The 20,119-nt window shown below is 33.4% G+C and overlaps 1 protein-coding gene across 2 annotated transcripts; it reads right to left on the bottom strand.

Annotated features, from left to right (window-relative positions):
• Positions 1-7,379: 7,379 nt before the first annotated feature.
• LOC127258508 (transcription factor TCP20) lies at positions 7,380-9,643 on the bottom strand. Of its 2 annotated transcripts, XR_007840316.1 has the most exons (2): positions 8,167-9,643; positions 7,380-7,870 (listed from the first exon to the last, which is right to left on the bottom strand). XR_007840316.1 is itself a non-coding variant. In XM_051285370.1 (1 exon), the coding sequence occupies exon 1, from the start codon at positions 9,271-9,273 to the stop codon at positions 8,248-8,250; it is 1,026 nt and encodes a 341-aa protein (XP_051141327.1). In that variant the 5' UTR covers positions 9,274-9,642; the 3' UTR covers positions 7,898-8,247. The 2 variants fall into 2 exon arrangements, 1 of the variants encoding a protein (XP_051141327.1); XM_051285370.1 differs by lacking the exon at positions 7,380-7,870 and having other exon boundaries at positions 7,898-9,642.
• Between the last annotated feature and the right edge of the window lie 10,476 nt (positions 9,644-20,119).

Genomic DNA, 20,119 nt, shown 5'->3' with positions numbered 1-20,119 from the left:
ATCGTATTATTTACTCTTTCCCCCCTCTCTCACCTAAATTACTGCAATCTCTCAAAATTCATCGTTTTCTTTGCACGATCAGAGAGGAAAAAAATTGACAACTGCAAAATCGAACTGGCCATTTGCTTGCCCACAATTTGCCGATCTTGAAGACCCACCCATTCTCCAATTGCAGATCTCTCTCTTCCCTTCGAAATTGATGTTGTCATCCAATCGGTTGCGCTATGTATCAGAATCGACACACCTTAGAGTTTTCTAAGGTTAGTAATATATCCGGAATGTGTTATGTTGACGCAGATATCTCAGTCCTATTGTTAACAGAGAAGCACGCTCAAATCTTGAAGAAGAAGAATATCGGTGGAAAAGAGTAAGCTATTAGATTTTGCGATAAAAATCATGTTCTATGTTAGAATACTGTCGGGATTTAAACAACGCAAAATTCGATCTTACAGATTGTAGCTCCCGCAGCGCCTCCAACAAGGTTTTTTCTACTATCTTTCTGTTTTCCTTTGTTTTTTATATAACTCCGTGGAGCTTCCATCGGGCTTTTGATGCAATTGGTTGAAGTCGATTGAAGGTACTCCATCATTTTGGATTGAATAGTTATATGTTGAATCGATGCAGACCAACTATCCCTAAAACAAAGCTCAATTTTATTCGAACTCATTACATGTAATAAAACTTTATTAACATATAATATGTATTTTTATGAATCTTAAATTTGTTCTAAAAGTGTTGGTGGCCACTTGTTTTGGTGCACGTGTTACACTAAATTCATTTTGATTTTGTTCTTTCTCTACGGATCACCATCACCAACGAGAGAAACCAAAATGCAACACAGAATCCACCATTCCTGAGTTCCAATCTCCATTGTTAAAGAAGAATCCAGTTCTACTTCCGGTCTTGCAGGCTTTGCTTATTTACTTTGTAGTTGAACTTCTTTGTTTCGATTAAGTAAGTTGTTATCTTCTGCTATGTGTCTGAAGTGGTTTCGGCTTGGATATTGAACTCTTGCGTTCGATTGTAACAAATGTGATTTGATCGATGTTTGCCAGATGTTTTGTCAATGTGTATTTAACCGTTGTTCTTCGTTTATTTAGCTTCTACTTATTGTTGTCGTGGTGGCGGTGGTTGTTTTAACTTGAAGTATGGAGGAGATGGCGCGCCGCCCACGCTCTTTCCTTCTATTTTTAGCCATAATTTTTAATAATTAGATTTGGAATTAAAGTGCAATATTCGTAACAAAATGCAGTTGTTCGCAGATAAAAGATCTTACTAGCTTGAGTTATTGGCTGAACTGGAGAGTGTTGTTCTGTGTAGTATAGGTCCTCACGCCTATGATTATAACAGTACTGCTTATTTGGAAATATGAACATTCAGAAGATGTACTAGGCATGTTATATGTTTTATACAATGTAAGAGATGTTGTTACTAAAAGACGACACAATTGGTGTAAGTTTTGATTGCACAAATAAATCCATGCATTTATTTTTGTTTTATACATAGACATTTGTTTTTTTCAATTGTTAGTTGATCATCATTGGCCAAGAAAGACCCTATTTTGCTATGAATATATGATTCGTAATTGTAACATTGTAGATAAGTTGTTATTGTAACATATATGATCATCTCGGTAACACTATCATGATGAATTCATGTATGGTTATTGACAACAAGTGAACATTTTGAATCGAAAATGGTCGATTTCCTAAGCACAGGTTACCAGGGCATATGTACACTTTATAGAAGCATATGACACTATTATTATAAGTTTGTAAGATCTGCGTTAAGGTATGTCGGTATTTGATGCAGGTATATAAGTAGGTGCTTTGGGTACAAACACCAACATTCAATGTATAAATGATTGTTGCTTAGGTATTATCTGTGTAGTAGCAGATATCCTTGAGTGTGGTCGATTTCAGTCAATCCCCTGATGTAGAAACCAATTGTCAGATTAGTGATGTTCTCTATTAGCCCCGCTGAAAATTGGTTAAAGCCAGACGCGATTGTTGTAGAGGTGTAATTTTATATTTTTATAGGATGTTCGTCAATCCTTTCATTATAATTATTTTTTATGTACTAGACATGATGTAATATTGTATGTAAATATACAACAATAAGAGTGTTGCATTGATGCTATTTTTTAAATTTGATGTAATGTGGTAGATGAATGAGAATTATGGGCATGTGATGATGATTTTTTATATATGACTCGTTGACGATAGATATTTCTTAAAATGTAACGCAGGTACACAAAATGTGGGTCAATATTTTGTTTATTTTGAAGAATATATAGTTGGTGTCACGAAACACATGAGTCTGTAGTGTATTATCCATTTAAAAATTATAGTAAATTTATGTTAATTAATTTTCTAAATGGCAAAAAGTAAGTAGTATATTGTGTTGCAATCGTTAGATCCATACTAAAAGGGTTATGAATTCTTGTTCTAATCGCAATCTATCGAGCTTACTTTATGTCATTGAGTACATTGAAACAAGCATTCATTTAAAGTATGCAGGTACACAATTACCCATATATGTCATAATGTTATATTTTTTATTTACATGAAAGCAGAGCTCGGGTACATAATTTGATAAGAATTAGTACATTAAAATCAATAGGGGGTACATCGGAGCCATGCTGAAGTACTTACTAGCTCAACCAAGCTATACTTCTTTGAAATATTTTTGGCTAATTGATATTGAGTTTATAAGTGTGCAGTAGTTTGGATTGTTATGTCATGGATCAAAATATTTTAGACAATATGTGTTTGTCTTATTACGCAAAAAACACTTGAAGTCCTAATAGTAGATTACAACTAGCGTTTTCACTTGAATGTTGTTGTGTGTGCTACAATGTAGATTACTATGTGAAAATTCTAAAGATTTTCAATTCGTGACATAAATCATTTATTCTAACAACTAATATAATTTAACTTAGTCATTTATAACTTGTTTAGCCATCTACAAGTGGAGGTTAGAGTATAATTCTACATATATCATCCAATATAATTAAGTCATTTTTTTACTTGTTTAGCCATCTATAGTAAATATGTTGTTTATCTCTTTATATAATTTAGAGTGTTATAGAAATACTATCACAATGAATTCATCCCTGATTACCGATAATAAGTGAATATTTTGAACCGAAAATGGTCGGTTACCTAAGCACAGGTTACCAGGGTATATATACCCGATATTGAAGCATGTGTTACCAACATTATCGGTACGTAAGATCTGTGCTAGAGCATATCGGTATTTGATGCAGGTATGTTAGTATGTGCTCCGGGTACAAACACCGACATTCAAGGTATAAATAATGATTGTTTAGGTATTATCTGTGTAGTAGCAAGTATTTGTGAATGTGCTTGATTGCAGTTGATCCTCTTATGCATCGGCCAATTCACGAACTCGGTGTGAGTACTTCTTCTCCCAGCCCCGATGGAAAATTTTGGGCATAGTACGTTTACATTCGACAACACATGCCCACACTTTTCAATGGCAAGACAATAAAGCATATACAAGTAACAACCAACATAGTTTAACTAAGTCCTTTATTACTTGTTCAGTCATCCACAATAAATATGTATTGTTTATCTTTACATAGAGTTCTGGGATTCACGGGAATACTATAATGATACATTCATCCCTGATTACCGACAATAATTGAATGTTTCAAACAAAGAACGGTCGGTTTTCGAAACACAAGTTACCAGGGCATAGATACTCTCGGTGGAAAGGTTTGGGCATTATACATTTACATTCAACAGCTTATGCTATGTTTTCCAATAGCGTGATTAAAAAGTATGTAACGTAATTCAATGAGTGTAATATAATTACTTTATGCGTCAATAGGATATAACCGGTTGGATCCGCTGGCATATTTTATTGTAGTAAGTGGTATGTAACTCTATTACACAAATACATAATGAAATAGTAGAGGTTTGTAAATATATTCTGCAAGTATATTACTAATGTACTGAAGTAGTTAATGATGCAACTCTGTAAAAACGAATGATAAATATAATATCTTGTTATTTTCACGGTATTTGAATTCTATTATTGGGTAATCATTTGAAATTTTAATAGTTGATTAAAACCCGTTGTTGTTGCCAAGTACAACTATTACCTATATAGCACAACTAAATACCAAATTTCCACATGTCACACAACTACATTGCTATTATGAAGTTATATACGTTAATATTAATGTATTCTGCAAGCATGTTGGTAATGGACTGAGCTATCTGGTGATGCTAACATGTTGGAACAAATGGTAAATATAATATCATGTTGTTTCCATAATGTCAGCTCTGGTGTTGAATAACGTGGGCTCCGGGCTAAAGTTATTAATCAAGCCAAGCAAGCGATGCCACTTCAACCTCATCTTTGGGCAGTCCAGAAAATGACTGAATTGAGTCATTTTGATGGCTCTAATATGTTCATCTAATATGCGTTTCTTCATTTTCTCCACATCGTTATGAAAACATGATACTGCAAATCGGATGATAACCTATTTGTATTCTTTCCCCGGTTTGTAAATAAATACCATCAGTTCACATTACCCGAACAATCAAACAAAAAAACTAAAATATGCAACTCCGGGTAACTAAACAAAATGTACATTTACAAAATTAACAAAAATTACAAATTAAATAAATAAAATAATCCAAAATCGGGGCCAAAATAAAACACCCAACTCGGTGTATCTGGGCAAATATACGAACAACTTCAAATCCGATTAACAAATAAAACTACACCGATCACTTAGGGCTTCTCACCACCAAACCAATGCATACAAACACAGGACCAAGACTTACGCCTCAAATAATCGAACAAACTACGGTATAATATCAAGGTCAACAAATCAAAACTTGAAAAAGGTCCAATCTGGCACTTATTTCTTCGAGCTTGTCTTGGGGGATGAGAGCGATCAGCTGTTTTCTTCACATTTTTGCACCGAATCGATTGGTACTTGATTGCCGGAGGTTCGAGAGCATCGGTTTGCTTAGAGATTGAAGAAAAAAAGGTTAAAATCGTTGTGAGGGGAGTTACGAGAGGTTTCCTACCTTTCTTCCGATTAAATCGTGAATTAATTTTTTTTTTAATTCACAAAAAGAAAATGTACGCAATTTCTAACTAGAAATATATAAAGTTACAATAGGGGTAGAGCGGGAAGTAATATAGGTATATATTACAATATTTGAAGTATTGATCAACCTATTTCGAGTACATATTGCGTACACAACGGTGATTGAGAGAAAAATACATGTTGGGGAGCTATAACAAACCTAATTCATAAAGTATGGACTGCTGACTAACTAATTTCTAATAGGGACTGAATTGCAAGTGTATTTGTCTGATAAAAATTTTAATCCAACTTTCCATTTACGAAATGATATTTATATTGCATATATATTTTAATCTTTTAATTATATATATTATTTCTTATTTTAAAATTACTAACTATATCTTTAAAAATAGAATAAAATAATATCATAACGTCCTGTTATTATCTAATAATATTATCGCCATTCAAAATCTTATCCCTAATCAGAAGTCTAATTAAATGTCATTGGCTTGAAAACCTTATTCCTAATCAAAACATTTTCTCTAATCAAAATATCATTTACAATGGGGGGAAGTAGAATGTAGTAGCTATTATTATTATTACAATTCATTGATGCCAGCCAGCAGTGCAGCATGCGCAATAATGAATTAATAGTTCGTTGGTAGCCTATGATGACGAGACTGGTTTGTGAAGTAGAGACGAGTAACCTGTTTGTTGTACCTGGAAAAGAAAAGAAGAGAAGAGACGTTCCAAAAGGATAATTGTGATTCATTGCATTGCATTGCATGTAGCAGCAGCCTTGTAATCGAAACCAACAAGCTGATGGAGATGATACTTCTTGATAACTGTGGAAGGATGGTGAACAGAACAATTAACTAGGTAGGCGAATTGTGTGTTTTTTCGTCAAATTTATCAATCAAAGGTAGTAGCATTTGGACAAGTTAAAAGCAAGCAGAACAGGAGAGGCAAACTGGAAGCAAAGCACTTGCTTTGCTTTGCCACACAGGACCCATCTGCAGCGAGAATGTATCGTGTATGTATGTATGTATGTATTCACCCACTCAAACTTTGATGACTTACTTGACTTGTTGGAGTTGGGGAAAGATACAGAAATCACTGTCTAACTCAATTAACAAATTTGACATCGACATCAACATCAACATCAATTACTACTTACGAGGTGCAAAAATATCCTCTATCCTCCCATCCCCGTCGTAGGAAGGAAGGAAGGAAGGAAGGAAGGATTTCAATCATTAAATCAAAGTTGGATTCCAAATTGATAAAAAGGGGTGGGTGGGTGGGTGACTGGGCTTAGGGTCGATAATGATGGACCAGCAAATCTGAACACATAAAAAATATCTCTTTGAAATCTATCAATTACTGCTATTAGTACAAGATTTGGAATTTGGTAAGAGGGATGGTTTGTGCGTGTCATTTGGCATTTGGGATCTCTCTGTTCTGTGCTGTTAGAACAAACACACTTGACTTGATTGATGATGATTAAGGAGGGTTGTGTAAATAGGTGCTCTCTATAATTAAGAAAAGACAAGACAGGATCGGAGGACCACATGATGCTTTCTTTAATGGCATTGGAATTTATGACTGTATATGAAGTTAGCTGGTGTCAGTGACTGGAATCTCTCTCTCTCTCTCTCTCTCTATCCTTTTCTTTTCTTTATATCTGTGGTGAGCAAGACAGACAAACAGTGCGACAGTAGCATTAACAATGAACACACACTTGAGTGCGTGCGTGGCCATGTGTTTAATGGCATAAGCAGGAGGGCAGGCAGGCAGGCTCCCATGCCTTGTCCACGTACGACAGTGATATGAACAAACTGATGATATATATATATATATATATACATATTTATTTATAGTATATATTTCATCACCCATCATCACTATTCCGTAACTTGTACAACGCTTCCCCCTTTCATCACCATCCGTTTCACGTTCTCTTTCGAATACGTATGTATGTATGTACCTGACCATCCTATAGCTACATATATATATATATACATAGAGAGATAGAGAGAGAGAGAGCGCTCTGCCTCCGCCCATCAGGTAGATTCTTGATTCATCCACAAGGGCCGCAGCTTACCAATTTGCTGCTGTACAGTGAGCGACCGAACTGAAAGCAGTTGGGGGAAAATAGGGTGGGGGTGGGGGTGGGGGTGGGGGTGGTGGGGTTTATTAAATATGCCCTGCCCTCCCTTTTGGGGAAGGAGAAACACAACTAACTGCAATGACAGTGACCAAAGTACTATATGCACTTACATACATACGCCCACCTACGTACCTGCAGGCATACATACATACATACGGTAGGTAGCTAGATATAGCTAAGTGATGGATCCAAGATGCAATAATAATTTCCATTCTTCGTTCTTCTTCAATACACAGGTATTTAAGCATATTCACATCCAAATGCCAATCACTAGGGCAAAACTCAACCCCAAATCAGATCTGAGGGTAAGGCAAATGATCTTTGCAATGAGATAAAGCTCGCTCTTGTTGCTACTTTAGGATGAACTTTAGCATAATTCAACCACATTGAGTGCTACCAAACTTACAGAGTCGCATACCAGAAAATGACTGGTCCATACCATCATACCTTATCCGAGAATGTATCAAGTCTCGATGAAACAGCACTTCGCCCATGGCATCATAATATCATATGAACTTCAGATGCGAGGTTGAACTGTGCCTTACTGACTGAATACCAGTGAGTATCTATTTCTTTTAACTTTCACTTCTCCAAGTGGAGCTAAGCTTGAGCGATTACAATGAGGACAGAACCTTTGGAAAATAGAAATAATCAACCAATTAAAATCTCAAGTTCAAATCAATTATATTGCCTCCAGCAAACTCACTAGTTCCATTCCACAAACCATACCAAAGATAAAGAAAGCAGCAATCTAAGCCTATATATGTAATTAATTAATTAGTTAATTTACACAATATAGAAATCTAAGCTGCTATCTAGCAAAACTCTTCAAAGAAAAGAATAATTATTGATCCAAAGAGGCAGACAGATGAATCAAGCTCTGGGTAGGTATGGAGGGAAGTCAAAGAGGGAAAATAGAAAATCAAACCTTAGTGAATTCTTGACCATATACACGTAGCAATTATACATACAATACAAGGCCCATCCACTCCAAGAGAAACTGAGCAATCTACTGCCCCGATTCTTCCGAATTCTCCTTAGAGGATAGCTGCTGCTGCTGCTGCTGTTGTTGCTGCTGCTCCTGATTTGGAGGTTGGTGCTGCTGATGATGAACAATTCTAGCCTGCCCGATCTGCTGGTAAATCTGGTTGAGCGCCTGAGGATTCAAAATGCCAATGTTCCCATCATGCGATAGACCTAGCTCCAATCCAGGGAGCTGGAGCTGCTGCCCACCTAAAATGGAGCTGAAACTCATATGCCCCCCTCCCCCTCCCCCTATATTCCCTGCTGTTGCCAAGTCAAACCCAGCTGGGTATCCCATCTTCTGCAAATAATTTGAACTCTCGGTCCCCATTGATGGACCTGACGAGGAGGATGACGACGAGGACGATTGAAATCCAAACCCGCTCACAGGCACAGCAGCAGCAGGGGCAGGGCCGGGGGGCCATAACCCTCCTCCTCCTCCTCCTGTACTGGCACCCACACCCACACCCACATGTTGATGTAGTCTCCCCAAATTACCACCAACCACAGGCCAGGGGGTCCCACCGCTCATGTGCACCCCCAAATCGTCGACTTTATGGTGAAGACCTGATGAAATTGAACTCCCCTGCTGAGAAACAGAGCCGCCTGCGGCAGCTAAAGCCGAAGCAGGTATGGTGCCAGTTCCCGTGGCGGCAATTATAGATGGTTCAGCCTGTTGTAGCAACCACTGAACAGTTTCCCCATCAGATTTGTGCCCTAATTCTCGGGTCAGCTGAAATATTCTTGCAGCGCAGAGAGCAGGCATCCTTATTCTCCTACCTCGTCCTTCAACTTTTGTGTGCCTATCTTTGTTCGAGCTTCGTTTAGGCGCTAAAGACTGTTTCTTTGGCTCTTCTTTATCTGCAATCACAATCTGAAAGTCTTTGATCTCTGCTGGCTTGGTCGCCCCTGCCCCTACGCTGTCGTTTTGGCTTCGGGGCGTTGATGACTGGGTGGGGAGGCTCAAGAAGCTCGGCATCTCCTGCGGCAGCTTCGAGTTCTTGGGATCCATCAGATCAGGAAATAGTTTTTGTTTCAATTTTCTCCGATTTAGAATCCAAAACTAAACTAGCGAAGCATCATCCAGTGATCAAATGATGCGAATAAAGTGTTTTGTGTGTGCAGGCATGCAGGCAATTGATTGATTGAAGAAGGGTGAAGAGAGGAGAGCAGAGGAGAAGACCTGAAGAAGAAGAAGAAGAAAAGAAAAAATAATAATAATAAAAAAATAAAATGAAAAGGGAAAAAGGAAATGCTGCAGTGGTGTACTGCTGTGATTGATTCAAGTTTTTAACTGATTTTAGCAAAAGAAAGGAATGTGAATGATGATAAAAGTTAAATAATATCTTGAAATCCCTAGGCAAAAAATGGGATCTTTGTCAAAATAATAAAAACAAATAAATAAATAAAGCAGAAAAAAGAACAAAAGGTGTCCGGGTTTTAATGAATGTGCCCCTTTACTTTCCTTTTGCACTGTTTCAGGGCTTTGACTTTTGACTTGCTCTTTTGATTTCGACAAAGGAAGGTTTCTGCTTGTGCTGCTTTCACTCAATACACAGTAGCTAGTAAGTAGTACTGAATCACTTCAATACATGTATAATCTTCTAGTACGTCATTAATAAATAATTTCATAGTTAAAGAACAAGGATAACATTAACAACTATCATACTATATATTCATTAATTCAGATTAAGAAGCACCCTGTCTGTTGGTCTGGGTTCCCTCTTATTGGCATAAACTCCATATTCCTGTCATTATTCCAACCAACATCACTTCATTGCATATATATATATATATATGTCAAGAGAGTCATCAAAAAGTAGCTAATTAGTGGAGAGACATCAGATCAGAACAACACCTGGCAGGCAGATCGAGAGAAAGAATGATTGGGATGGATGGTGAGCTAACTAGCCAGCTAGCTAGGTAGCTACCTATTGTTTGCTAATGAGCCCACCGCACCCCACACTCGGGCCATTCTCGTTATCACTATTATATTTTTTTTTGTCCGTTAACATTTTTTTTTTTTTTTTTTTCATTTTGGTTCATTTATAATAAAATATTTATTTTTTTTAAAGTAATTATACTATTTACTTGACATTACAAATATTCTTTCAATTTATAATATATTACACAAATATTATTACTTTTATATCACACAACACTGATAAGATTAGTTTAATCTTTTTACGATAGAGAGGGATGCACGTTTCAGGCATTGACCAACCTTGGGTGGAGAGTTAAAGAGGGAGGCGTTTTAACAATATACTTTTAATATAAAACAACTTGAAATTTAAAATAAAATACATTACAACAAGACCCTCTGCGTCCAATGTTCTTTTTACAAGTCCAAAAATTAAAACAAAAAAGAAAAAACAATAAAAAGTTTTTACCAAAACTTATACAATCACCCTTGTCTTTTCGAACAGAGATTTTACCATTGACTCAAACATTCCAACCTACTATAATATTTAGCATATTAAATGACCCAATTTAGTAACGTCATGCATCAAGAAGCATATTCTAACCACTATTATGGGCAAATTTCAATATCAAAACACCTAGTCACTTTTAACCACCTATCTCAATATCCATCGGTCATCAAAATTCAAGTACCCTATATACTTTTTCACAAATATACTATAACATTATTACTTTCAATAAGCCAAACAAAAGAATCATCATATGACATTCATCTATGCCCATCCGCCAAAATTACAAATCAAATTTTACACAAATTATAGCTGACACAGCATAACACGCACAAGTACCAGTATATATATATATAATTACAAATCAAGTTCCACACAAATTATGCTGGTGCAATGTAGCGTGCACGGACATTAGTATATATATATATAATAGGTGAGCGTGAGACCGGCCGACAGGTCATTGATTTGTTTTAGTACATACTAGTCTAAGTGATGTTGTTATATGCAGTTACTTACTATTGCTAAGATCTGATCTGATATAATTTGTGCTAGCTAGCCAATTAACTTTAAAACATGCATATGCATTGTGAATGTTTACTTATGGGATGAAGGGAGGGAAACTCAACAAACTAATGCTTATAGAAATATATATCATGTGTGGTGTGTTAATCTTTTGTATATATGCATCTAGCATGCTTAAGTGTAATTTATGCATATGTGTATATGGCATGGTTGGACGGACGTACGTGCGTGACTTGTCAATGCCAATGTGCTGCTGGTGTTGTTGCATTCCTTTAATTTCTTACATAAATAAATAGAAATGCAATACAGTGCAGGGTCGGGGTTGGGGTCGGGTCGGGATCGTTAATTAAGAAAAAAATAAGACTTGGTTTGGCCACCCCTTAGTAGAGCTCCATTGAGAAAGACCTTGGAATTGACCAATGAAAAAGGGATCCATAGAAAGGGTTTGAAATTGATGATCCCCCGATGAAAGAATAGAAGGAGGGATTGGTCCACCAGTACCCATTTCCTTGGGGCCTGATAGCTTAGCTCTAAAGTGAATTACATCAACCCTGCTCACGTAGCCCTTCTGTCTCTCAGGAATGCAACATTATCATCGCCAACCATACTACCCCCTTTTACCCGCTCTGCACTGGATGTTCCTTCCTCTATCATCCAACAACAGTATTATTATATTATATACTTTCTTACATTACCGTTAATTTTTTATTTATATTTTACGTCATTATTTCTAACATTAAAAATATTCTTATATTTGTATTATAAAATACTAATAGGAGTATTTTTACTTTCCTCTTAATTTATACTCATTCCGTCCCACATAATTTGTCCACTCTTTCTATTTTCGTTCGTCATACATAATTTATCCTTTATAATTTTTTTTTTATTTTAATTACAATTTAGTCATCTTAATCTACAGTTATTTTTATTAAATTATAATAATTTTTACTAATACACTTTGTGAGAAATAAATTATAAAGATTCAAAAATTGCATTATTATTAATAACGAAAATAGAGGCCTATAAATATGCATAATATACAGACTCGATAGATTTAAATCTAGTGGATAAAACCAAAATATAAAACAACTAAATCTAATTTAAAACTAAATAACTAAAATATCTCATCATTCCCCTCAAACTAAAGTGGTTTGGCAAAACAACTTGAGTTTGCAAAGAGATATCAAAGATAATACAACCACAATTTTGAGTTTTTTCTCCTACAGTAGATATAGCTTAGTAACATGCATTTCTCTGGGTACATTCAACCTGGAATGTACTTCCTCCCGGAGGTCTCCCAATTTTGAAATTTTTCTATAGTATCTAGTCTTTTCCATTTCTGCTTTTGATTTTATTTTTAGTTATGATCATACATGCATCTGTCTGCGATCCATTTGTTGCATTTTTTACTGCATTGAAAGTCCCGTTATTTTCGACTCCATTGAGAGTCCTGTTATTTCTGACTCCATCGAGAGTACCATTATATTTTACTCTATCGAGAGTGCCGTTATTTCCGATTCCATCGAGAGTCCTGTTATTTTCAACTCTATCGAGAGTCTTGTTGTTTCCGACTCCGTCGAGAATCCCGTTGTTCTTTACTCTAATTCAGTTGAGAGCATTGTTTCTGGTTTTGACAGGCTGGAGCGGCGGTGGCAATGACAGACAAGAAAATGTTCTTTTATTTGCGTCTATATTCAACTTTCTTATCAAACTCAAGTTAGTTTTTGTTATACCACTTGAGCTTGAGGGGAGATGTAGAAATATTTTAAATATTCAGTTTTAGATTTAGATTTGGTCTTATTTTATTTAGATTTGAGTCCATCGAGTCCGTATATTTTACCTATTTATAGCCTCTATTTTCGTTATGAATAATAATGCAGTTTTTGAGTCGTTATAATTGATTTCTCATATGGTATTAGAGTGGAGAAACATGGTAGACAATTCGGAGATACATACGCAGATATGACTTCAATCGTAGACAAAATCAGGACTCAAAACATAATTAAAATCATAAACTTAAAAACTAGAAACTATAGTCCAAATTGGAAGATCTCCGTTGACGCCATAAAATCAACATAAAAAAAGAAATCTCAAATTTGGGAGACCTCCGGACATTCCAAGTTGAATGAATGTACCCGAAGAAACATGGATTATTAAGCTCTGATATCATGTGAAAAATAAATTATTAAAACTAAAAAATTGCATTATTATTCATTACGAAAATAGAGGCTTATAAATAAGTATAATATAAAGGCTCCATAGACTTAAATCTAATTGATAAAACCAAAATATAAAACAATTAAATCCAATCTAAAATTAAATAACTAAAACACACTTCTTAATTATTTACTAATTACACTATACATAAAACTCCGTGCCCTCAGTAAAGTAAACGAAGGTAGTATAATAATTGAATCAACTCTGCACTTGCCACGTCATTCCAATTAGTTAATGCTCCACTAAATAAGTACATGCATACATACTTTTAATCGAATATAATTAATTAAATATAATATTTTTGTTTGATTGTAATTTGAAATTTATTTAAAATAAAATATGTAAATATTTGTTAAAATAATATTTTGACGTAATATTTTTTAAAAAAATTAATATCTTTTTAGTGAAAATTTTAAAAAAAATAATATTAATTTTGATTTGAAATACTAAAAAAAAAAAATCCAAATTACTCCCCCCGTCCCATATAATTTGTCAAAATTTTTTATTTTTATCCGTTCCAAATAATTTGTCATTTTTTTTAGAAAATTAATTATACACTTTAATCATATTTTAAATTTTTTAAATCTAAATTAAACTATTTAGTTATCTTAATTTTAATTTATAATTATTTTTTATTAATATATTTTTTAATTACTTACTAATTATATTTTATCTAAATTTTCGTATATATCAATATCATCTAGGACCGATGGAGTATTTTTTTAAATAATCTATTTTAATATAATAATATTTAAATATAAAATAAGTACATATATATATATAAGTACAATATGTTAATAATAAATGAATACTAGTACTAAATATGACAAATAAATAAATTAAATGTAGATTTATTTTTTAAATAAATATATATATACATATATGTTGACAATATTGGGTTTAATAAGTGCAATCCATCCTAATCCAATTGGATTTGTGAGGGCAAAATATAATTCTCATAGTCATTGGCCATGATTGCAAAAAGCCCATTTAGATTTATTTAGGTGGCGGGTGAACTGATATCAGTGGCCTCACTCCCTACTCTACTCTCATCTCATCCAATTTGTTCAATTTCTTACGTTACACATTCTTTATTACTCCTTCGTCCTAAATAATTTGTCCATATTTTCTATTTTCGTCCATTTTACATAACTTATCTTTTTTATTTTTGGAAATATAATTATGTACTTTAATCGCATTTTAAATTTTATAAGTCGCATTTTAAATTTTATAATTTTTTTAATTTTAATTAAACTATTTATTTATCTTAATCTTAATCTATAATCATTTTTACTAAATAATAATTATTTTTACTAATACACTTTTTAATTACTTATTAATTATAATTTACCTAAATTATAATACACCCATATTACATGCGACAGTGGGAGTAGTTGCTTAAATACATAAAAGATAGACAGAAAGCAAACCAGGTAGGGGCAGAGGCGGGATCAAGCCAAGAAACATCTACATACATACAAGCGTACATGCATTCTTTTTAAACTACTGCACTGTAAGTGCAACTCTAGCAACCAGTGGAGGTTAAATAAACAATTAAAAAAAAAAAGAAGAAGAAAAAAGTGCAACTTAAACATTACAGCACTAGACACATTGTGAAATACTTAGATTTTATAACTCATCGTTCCCACGGAGAATATCTAATTTTTTTGGGTTCGCTCTATGTAAGTTATTCTTTTTTATTTTTAAAAAATAATTATATATTTTAATCGTATTTTAAATTTTATTATTTATAAATTTTTTAATTTTAATAAAATTATTTAATTATCTTAATTTTAATTTTAATTTATAATAATTTTTTATTATAAAATATTATTTTTACTAATATATTTTTTAATCATTTACTCCCCCGTCCCGTAAAATTAGTCTACCTTTCCTTTTTTGGCTGTTCCGTGATATTAGGCACATTTCTTAATACAGTAATAATTAGTAAATACTATTACAATTACAAATTTAACTATATTTTATTTAATTATTAATACCCCTAACTTTTATTGTTTGTTTTATTGTAACTTTCAAAGTAGGACTAAAATTTTGAATAATAAAAATGAATAAATATTCAATATGATATAAATAAGTGTTTATGTGATGTCTAAAATTTTTAGTTAATTTTTTAATATAATATAAAAATTATTTGATTTGATATTTTACGATTGAAAATTAGTTAATGATAAGATTTAATTTAGAATTTGATTTTTATATTTCATCAAAACAATTCATTTATCACTATTGTTAAGAATGAAAAATATCAATTTGCTCAAATAATGCATGAAAAAATACTAAACTGTCAAAATTATTGTATATCATAAATTTTTATATGGTATGAAACCGTAACAAATATTTTCAGTACGATAATTGCATATATTTTTAGCATTGTTGGTATAATATATACCGAAAATATCAATACAGTTTGATATTTTAGTATTTGATATATCGGTCTCTATCAATAATTTAGTATATTGATACTAAAATAACTAATTTTCGAATATATTCTTAAAATTGTAAAATTATTTTTAATTTTTATATCTCAGCGTAAAATATTATATTATGATACCATACATGTAATTCGATTAGAAATGACTCGATACTGTATTCAGATAATACCGAACTATATTGTATACCACACCAAATTTTTTAGTTTATTAAAAAAAATATCGATAACATACAAAAAAAAATCGATATACTGAAATTTGGTATGTTAGGTGTTTTTTTAGTACGGTGTGTTATTTCTGTAATTTAGTATTTTTTTCATCTATAAATTCGATATACCAAATTATTGGTACAATATCTCATTACGATAAAATAACATACTAAAAATTTTGATACGATATATAAAATATGTGTTATAAATTTTGGTATGTAATATCGAACTATCCCTATCAACAATCAAATTCAAAAAATTTGATCTTTTGTTTATATTTAAAATTTTAGTATTACCACTGTTATTTTTGCATTTAAATTATTACAATTAATTTTTTTTTATCTAATTGCATAATTTACAATTAATATAATAATATTTTTTTAAGATAAAAAATTCAATAAATAAAACATTAAATTTAAATAAAATAAAATAAAATAAAAAAATATTTCAACTTTTATTTCAATATTTCATCAAATAAAAATAATTAAAATAACATTTTATTACATATATTATATTAACTAATCATAGTAATTAACTATATAAATCAAATTTTCTTAAACTCTGCGCAAAAAAAAATGCTACTAATTTCACGGGACGGAGGGAGTATTAATTATATTTTTTCTAAATTCTCACGTCTGACAAGAGTATTTAGTACTCCCTCCGTCCCAAACACCGTGCTACATATGATTTTAGCACAGTGTTTTAGGTGAGTAGTATTAGGCAGTGTAATTTGAGATAATTTAAAAATTAGATGATATGATAGGAGAGAGAAATACAGTGTAGATAAATATAAGAATAAAATTAATTTTGGATGAAAAAGGATGTAATAATACAAAAATAAATTTATCTATATAAATACAACTAATTTACTGCACTATTGGCATATACATTCTGAAAATTAAAGTACTGGCAGACAACAAAAACAATTTCCCACCAAAATCCACAATTCCTTTCCCTCTAAAAGAAGTGGAAATACTACAATGATATAAAACGTCCCCACATCCAATTCATTTTCATTTCATCCACATTACAAAAAAATGCAGAAAAGTGGACCCAGAAACAAAGATCAGGTATTTTTTATCCTTTTTTTTTTATATTTTATATATTAAATCAATGTAGTCAAACTAAATAGTCCATGGTCGAATTTTTGCAGCATCTTATTCTCAAACGAGCATTCTTCTGATTTCTAAACTAAAAATGACAATTACAGTGTTAAAAACAGAGCAGAGAAATGCGTTTGTCCAATTCCTATTACAGAATTGCAAAAATGGAAAGCCAATGCACGGTAAAATGAAATAAGCTGCCATGTTATTTTCTATATCTAGATTTACTGTAACAAGAATTCGGAAAGCAACTAAAATGCAACAAGAACAAGGGAAAACAATTGCAATCATACCAACCGGCTTTAAAAGAAAGCTTAAAAAACGGGTTGTTCCGAATATGGAACAGATCCAAGCTGTAGCCCTAAATATGAGGGGTACAATACGTCGATTAGCAGCTTCCATTAATTGTTCAAAATCTACCGTCGGGCGATGGATCTCGAAAGGGTTGCTCAGAACCCATACAAGTGCCTTAAAGCCAGATCTTACTGCCCCGAACAAGCTAATAAGGCTTGAGTTTGCATTGAACAATCTAGTTTACGACACTATCCAACAAGAATTGGCTTTTCGATGTATGGATAACACAAACCATATTGACGAAAAGTGGTTTTACTTGACAAGAGAGACTAGGGGTGTGTTTGTTTGGGGGTTTGGATTTTGGATTGGGATTTGAATAGTAAAAATTTTGAATTTGAATAGTTGTATGATGTGATATAAATAGGGTTTGATGTGATGTTTTGAATGTAAAATTGATTTTTAGTATAATATAAAAAATGAAAAATAGGTGTTTGATGTGATGTTTTTGGGGGAAAAAAATTGGATGAATAGTAGAAATTCTCCAAAATCCTTCAAACAAACACACCCTAGGCGTTTTTATTTAATTCCGGGTGAAGCCGAGCCACATAGAGCATGCAAGAACAAGAAGTTCATCACGAAAATCATGTTCATGTGTGTTGTTAGTCGGCCAGTGTTCAGCCCGGACCGAAAGGTTTTATTTGATGGAAAAATTGGAATATTCCTATTCACACGACAAGTTCCAGCTCAGAGAGCCAGCAAGAACCAGCCAGCCGGCACACTAGAAACTAAATCAATTGAATCTATCACAAAGGATGCCATCAAAGAATGTCTAATCAATCAGGTATGCATTTTTTAGTTGTTTTCATTCATAATTATTGCATGCTAACATTTATACATATGAAAATTTTAGATTATCCCAACAATCAAATGGAAGTGGCCTCCCAATGCAAGCAAAACAATATTCATCCAATAAGACAATGCAAAGCCACACATTAAGAACAACGATCTAGATTTTCGTGCTGCTGCAAGCAGCGATGGATTCAATATTGTTCTCATGCACCAGCCCCCTAAATCTCTCGATTTAAATGTTAATGATCTTGGATGGTTTAGGGCAATTCAGAGCATTCAAATTGAATCGGCAAGCACCACAGTTGACCAGTTGGTGGATGCAGTTAGAGGTTCATACGATCAACTATCAGCCGAAACCCTTAACTATGTTTTTCTAAATCTACAGGGGTGCATGCTAGAGATTATGAGGATCAAAGGACACAATGCATATCGAATTCCACATATGAGCAAGAAAGCACTACAGCGACGAGATGTCCTACCTAACAATCTCCAAGTATCTCAATAATTAGTAAAGCAGAGTATTTCATGGCTCACCGAACATGGAGAAGCAGAATATGCAAATCACATTTGGAGTATGTTACGAATTGAAGTTGGTTCTTAAATTAATTGGGCATACTTTTTGTTTAGTGTAAATTTTAGAGCCTACTTTTGTTTAATGTAAGTACTTAGCCTATTTTATTTTTGATGTATTAACTGAGTCAGGCATAAGTTGAACAACCGTATAATTTGTTTAGTATATTCTCATCATCATCCCCTTCATTTATTATTTTTAAAGAATCAACTAGTTTCTTATCTTCCCATAGAAAAGACAGAATTTTGGAAGGCAAAAAAAATGACAACCAAGAGAAAGACCCTACCATTTAACATAGCATATTCATATCACAAACCCCTCAAAAAGATCGATCATATATTAGAAATTATGTGGGCACAACAACAGAGTCAAGCACAAATAAAAAAGAAAAATCAACCACAGATCCTTTAAGCAGGCATAAATTAAAAGCCAAAATTAGAACACACTCACATATCAAAGTAGTTGGGCAAGTAGATGAGTAGCATCTCTTCCAACACCGTGAGTGGCCGTCGGAAAAGCAACCGCGATTCCGTATTGGCGGCGGATGCACCCTCGAACAGCAGCCCTCCATCCTCTAAATCCCACACCTCCGACGTTTCCTCAACCCAAGAATCGAGCTCCAAGTCGTCGGCAATCACGTAGGCATTGGATCCATCCTCAAATAGCAGCCCTCCATCCTCTAAATCCCATACCTCTGGCGTCTCCTCAACCAAAGAATCGAGCTCCAAATCGTCGACAATCACGCTGACTTCTTTGTCAAGCGCGGTGGACAAGACGAACGTGGGGGGTGGGGATGAGACGATGCCCGCTGAAGGATCCATCGCCATCGACTACGCTTGCTAACCCTAATTTCGAAATTCTAGGTATGTTGGTGAAGAAGAAACGAAATGGTTGGTGTGAATGGTTACTGTGATTTAATTTTCAATATTCTGATTTAATTTTATTCACACACACTATTTAATATACATTGTACTGTACCTTTCATTTTTTAGAAGATAAATAATTAAGATATAATTAATGTTAATTAAAAATTAGATATACTTAATTATTTCCAAAAAAAAAAAAAATGTTGCAGTGAGTTTGGGACAAACAAAAAAAGAAATATTCTACGGTGTTTGGGACGGAGAGAGTAAAGTTTTGTAATTGAGATGAGTTTTGAATTGGGATCAATGTTATAGCTCTGTTATTCATTCAGTAGGAAAGTGCTTTTCTTT

Source organism: Andrographis paniculata, unplaced genomic scaffold (assembly GCF_009805555.1).
Source record: "Andrographis paniculata isolate CXL003 unplaced genomic scaffold, ASM980555v1 Contig59END, whole genome shotgun sequence".
NCBI lineage: Eukaryota > Viridiplantae > Streptophyta > Magnoliopsida > Lamiales > Acanthaceae > Andrographis > Andrographis paniculata.
This window is presented reverse-complemented; position numbering and strand designations above follow the sequence as displayed.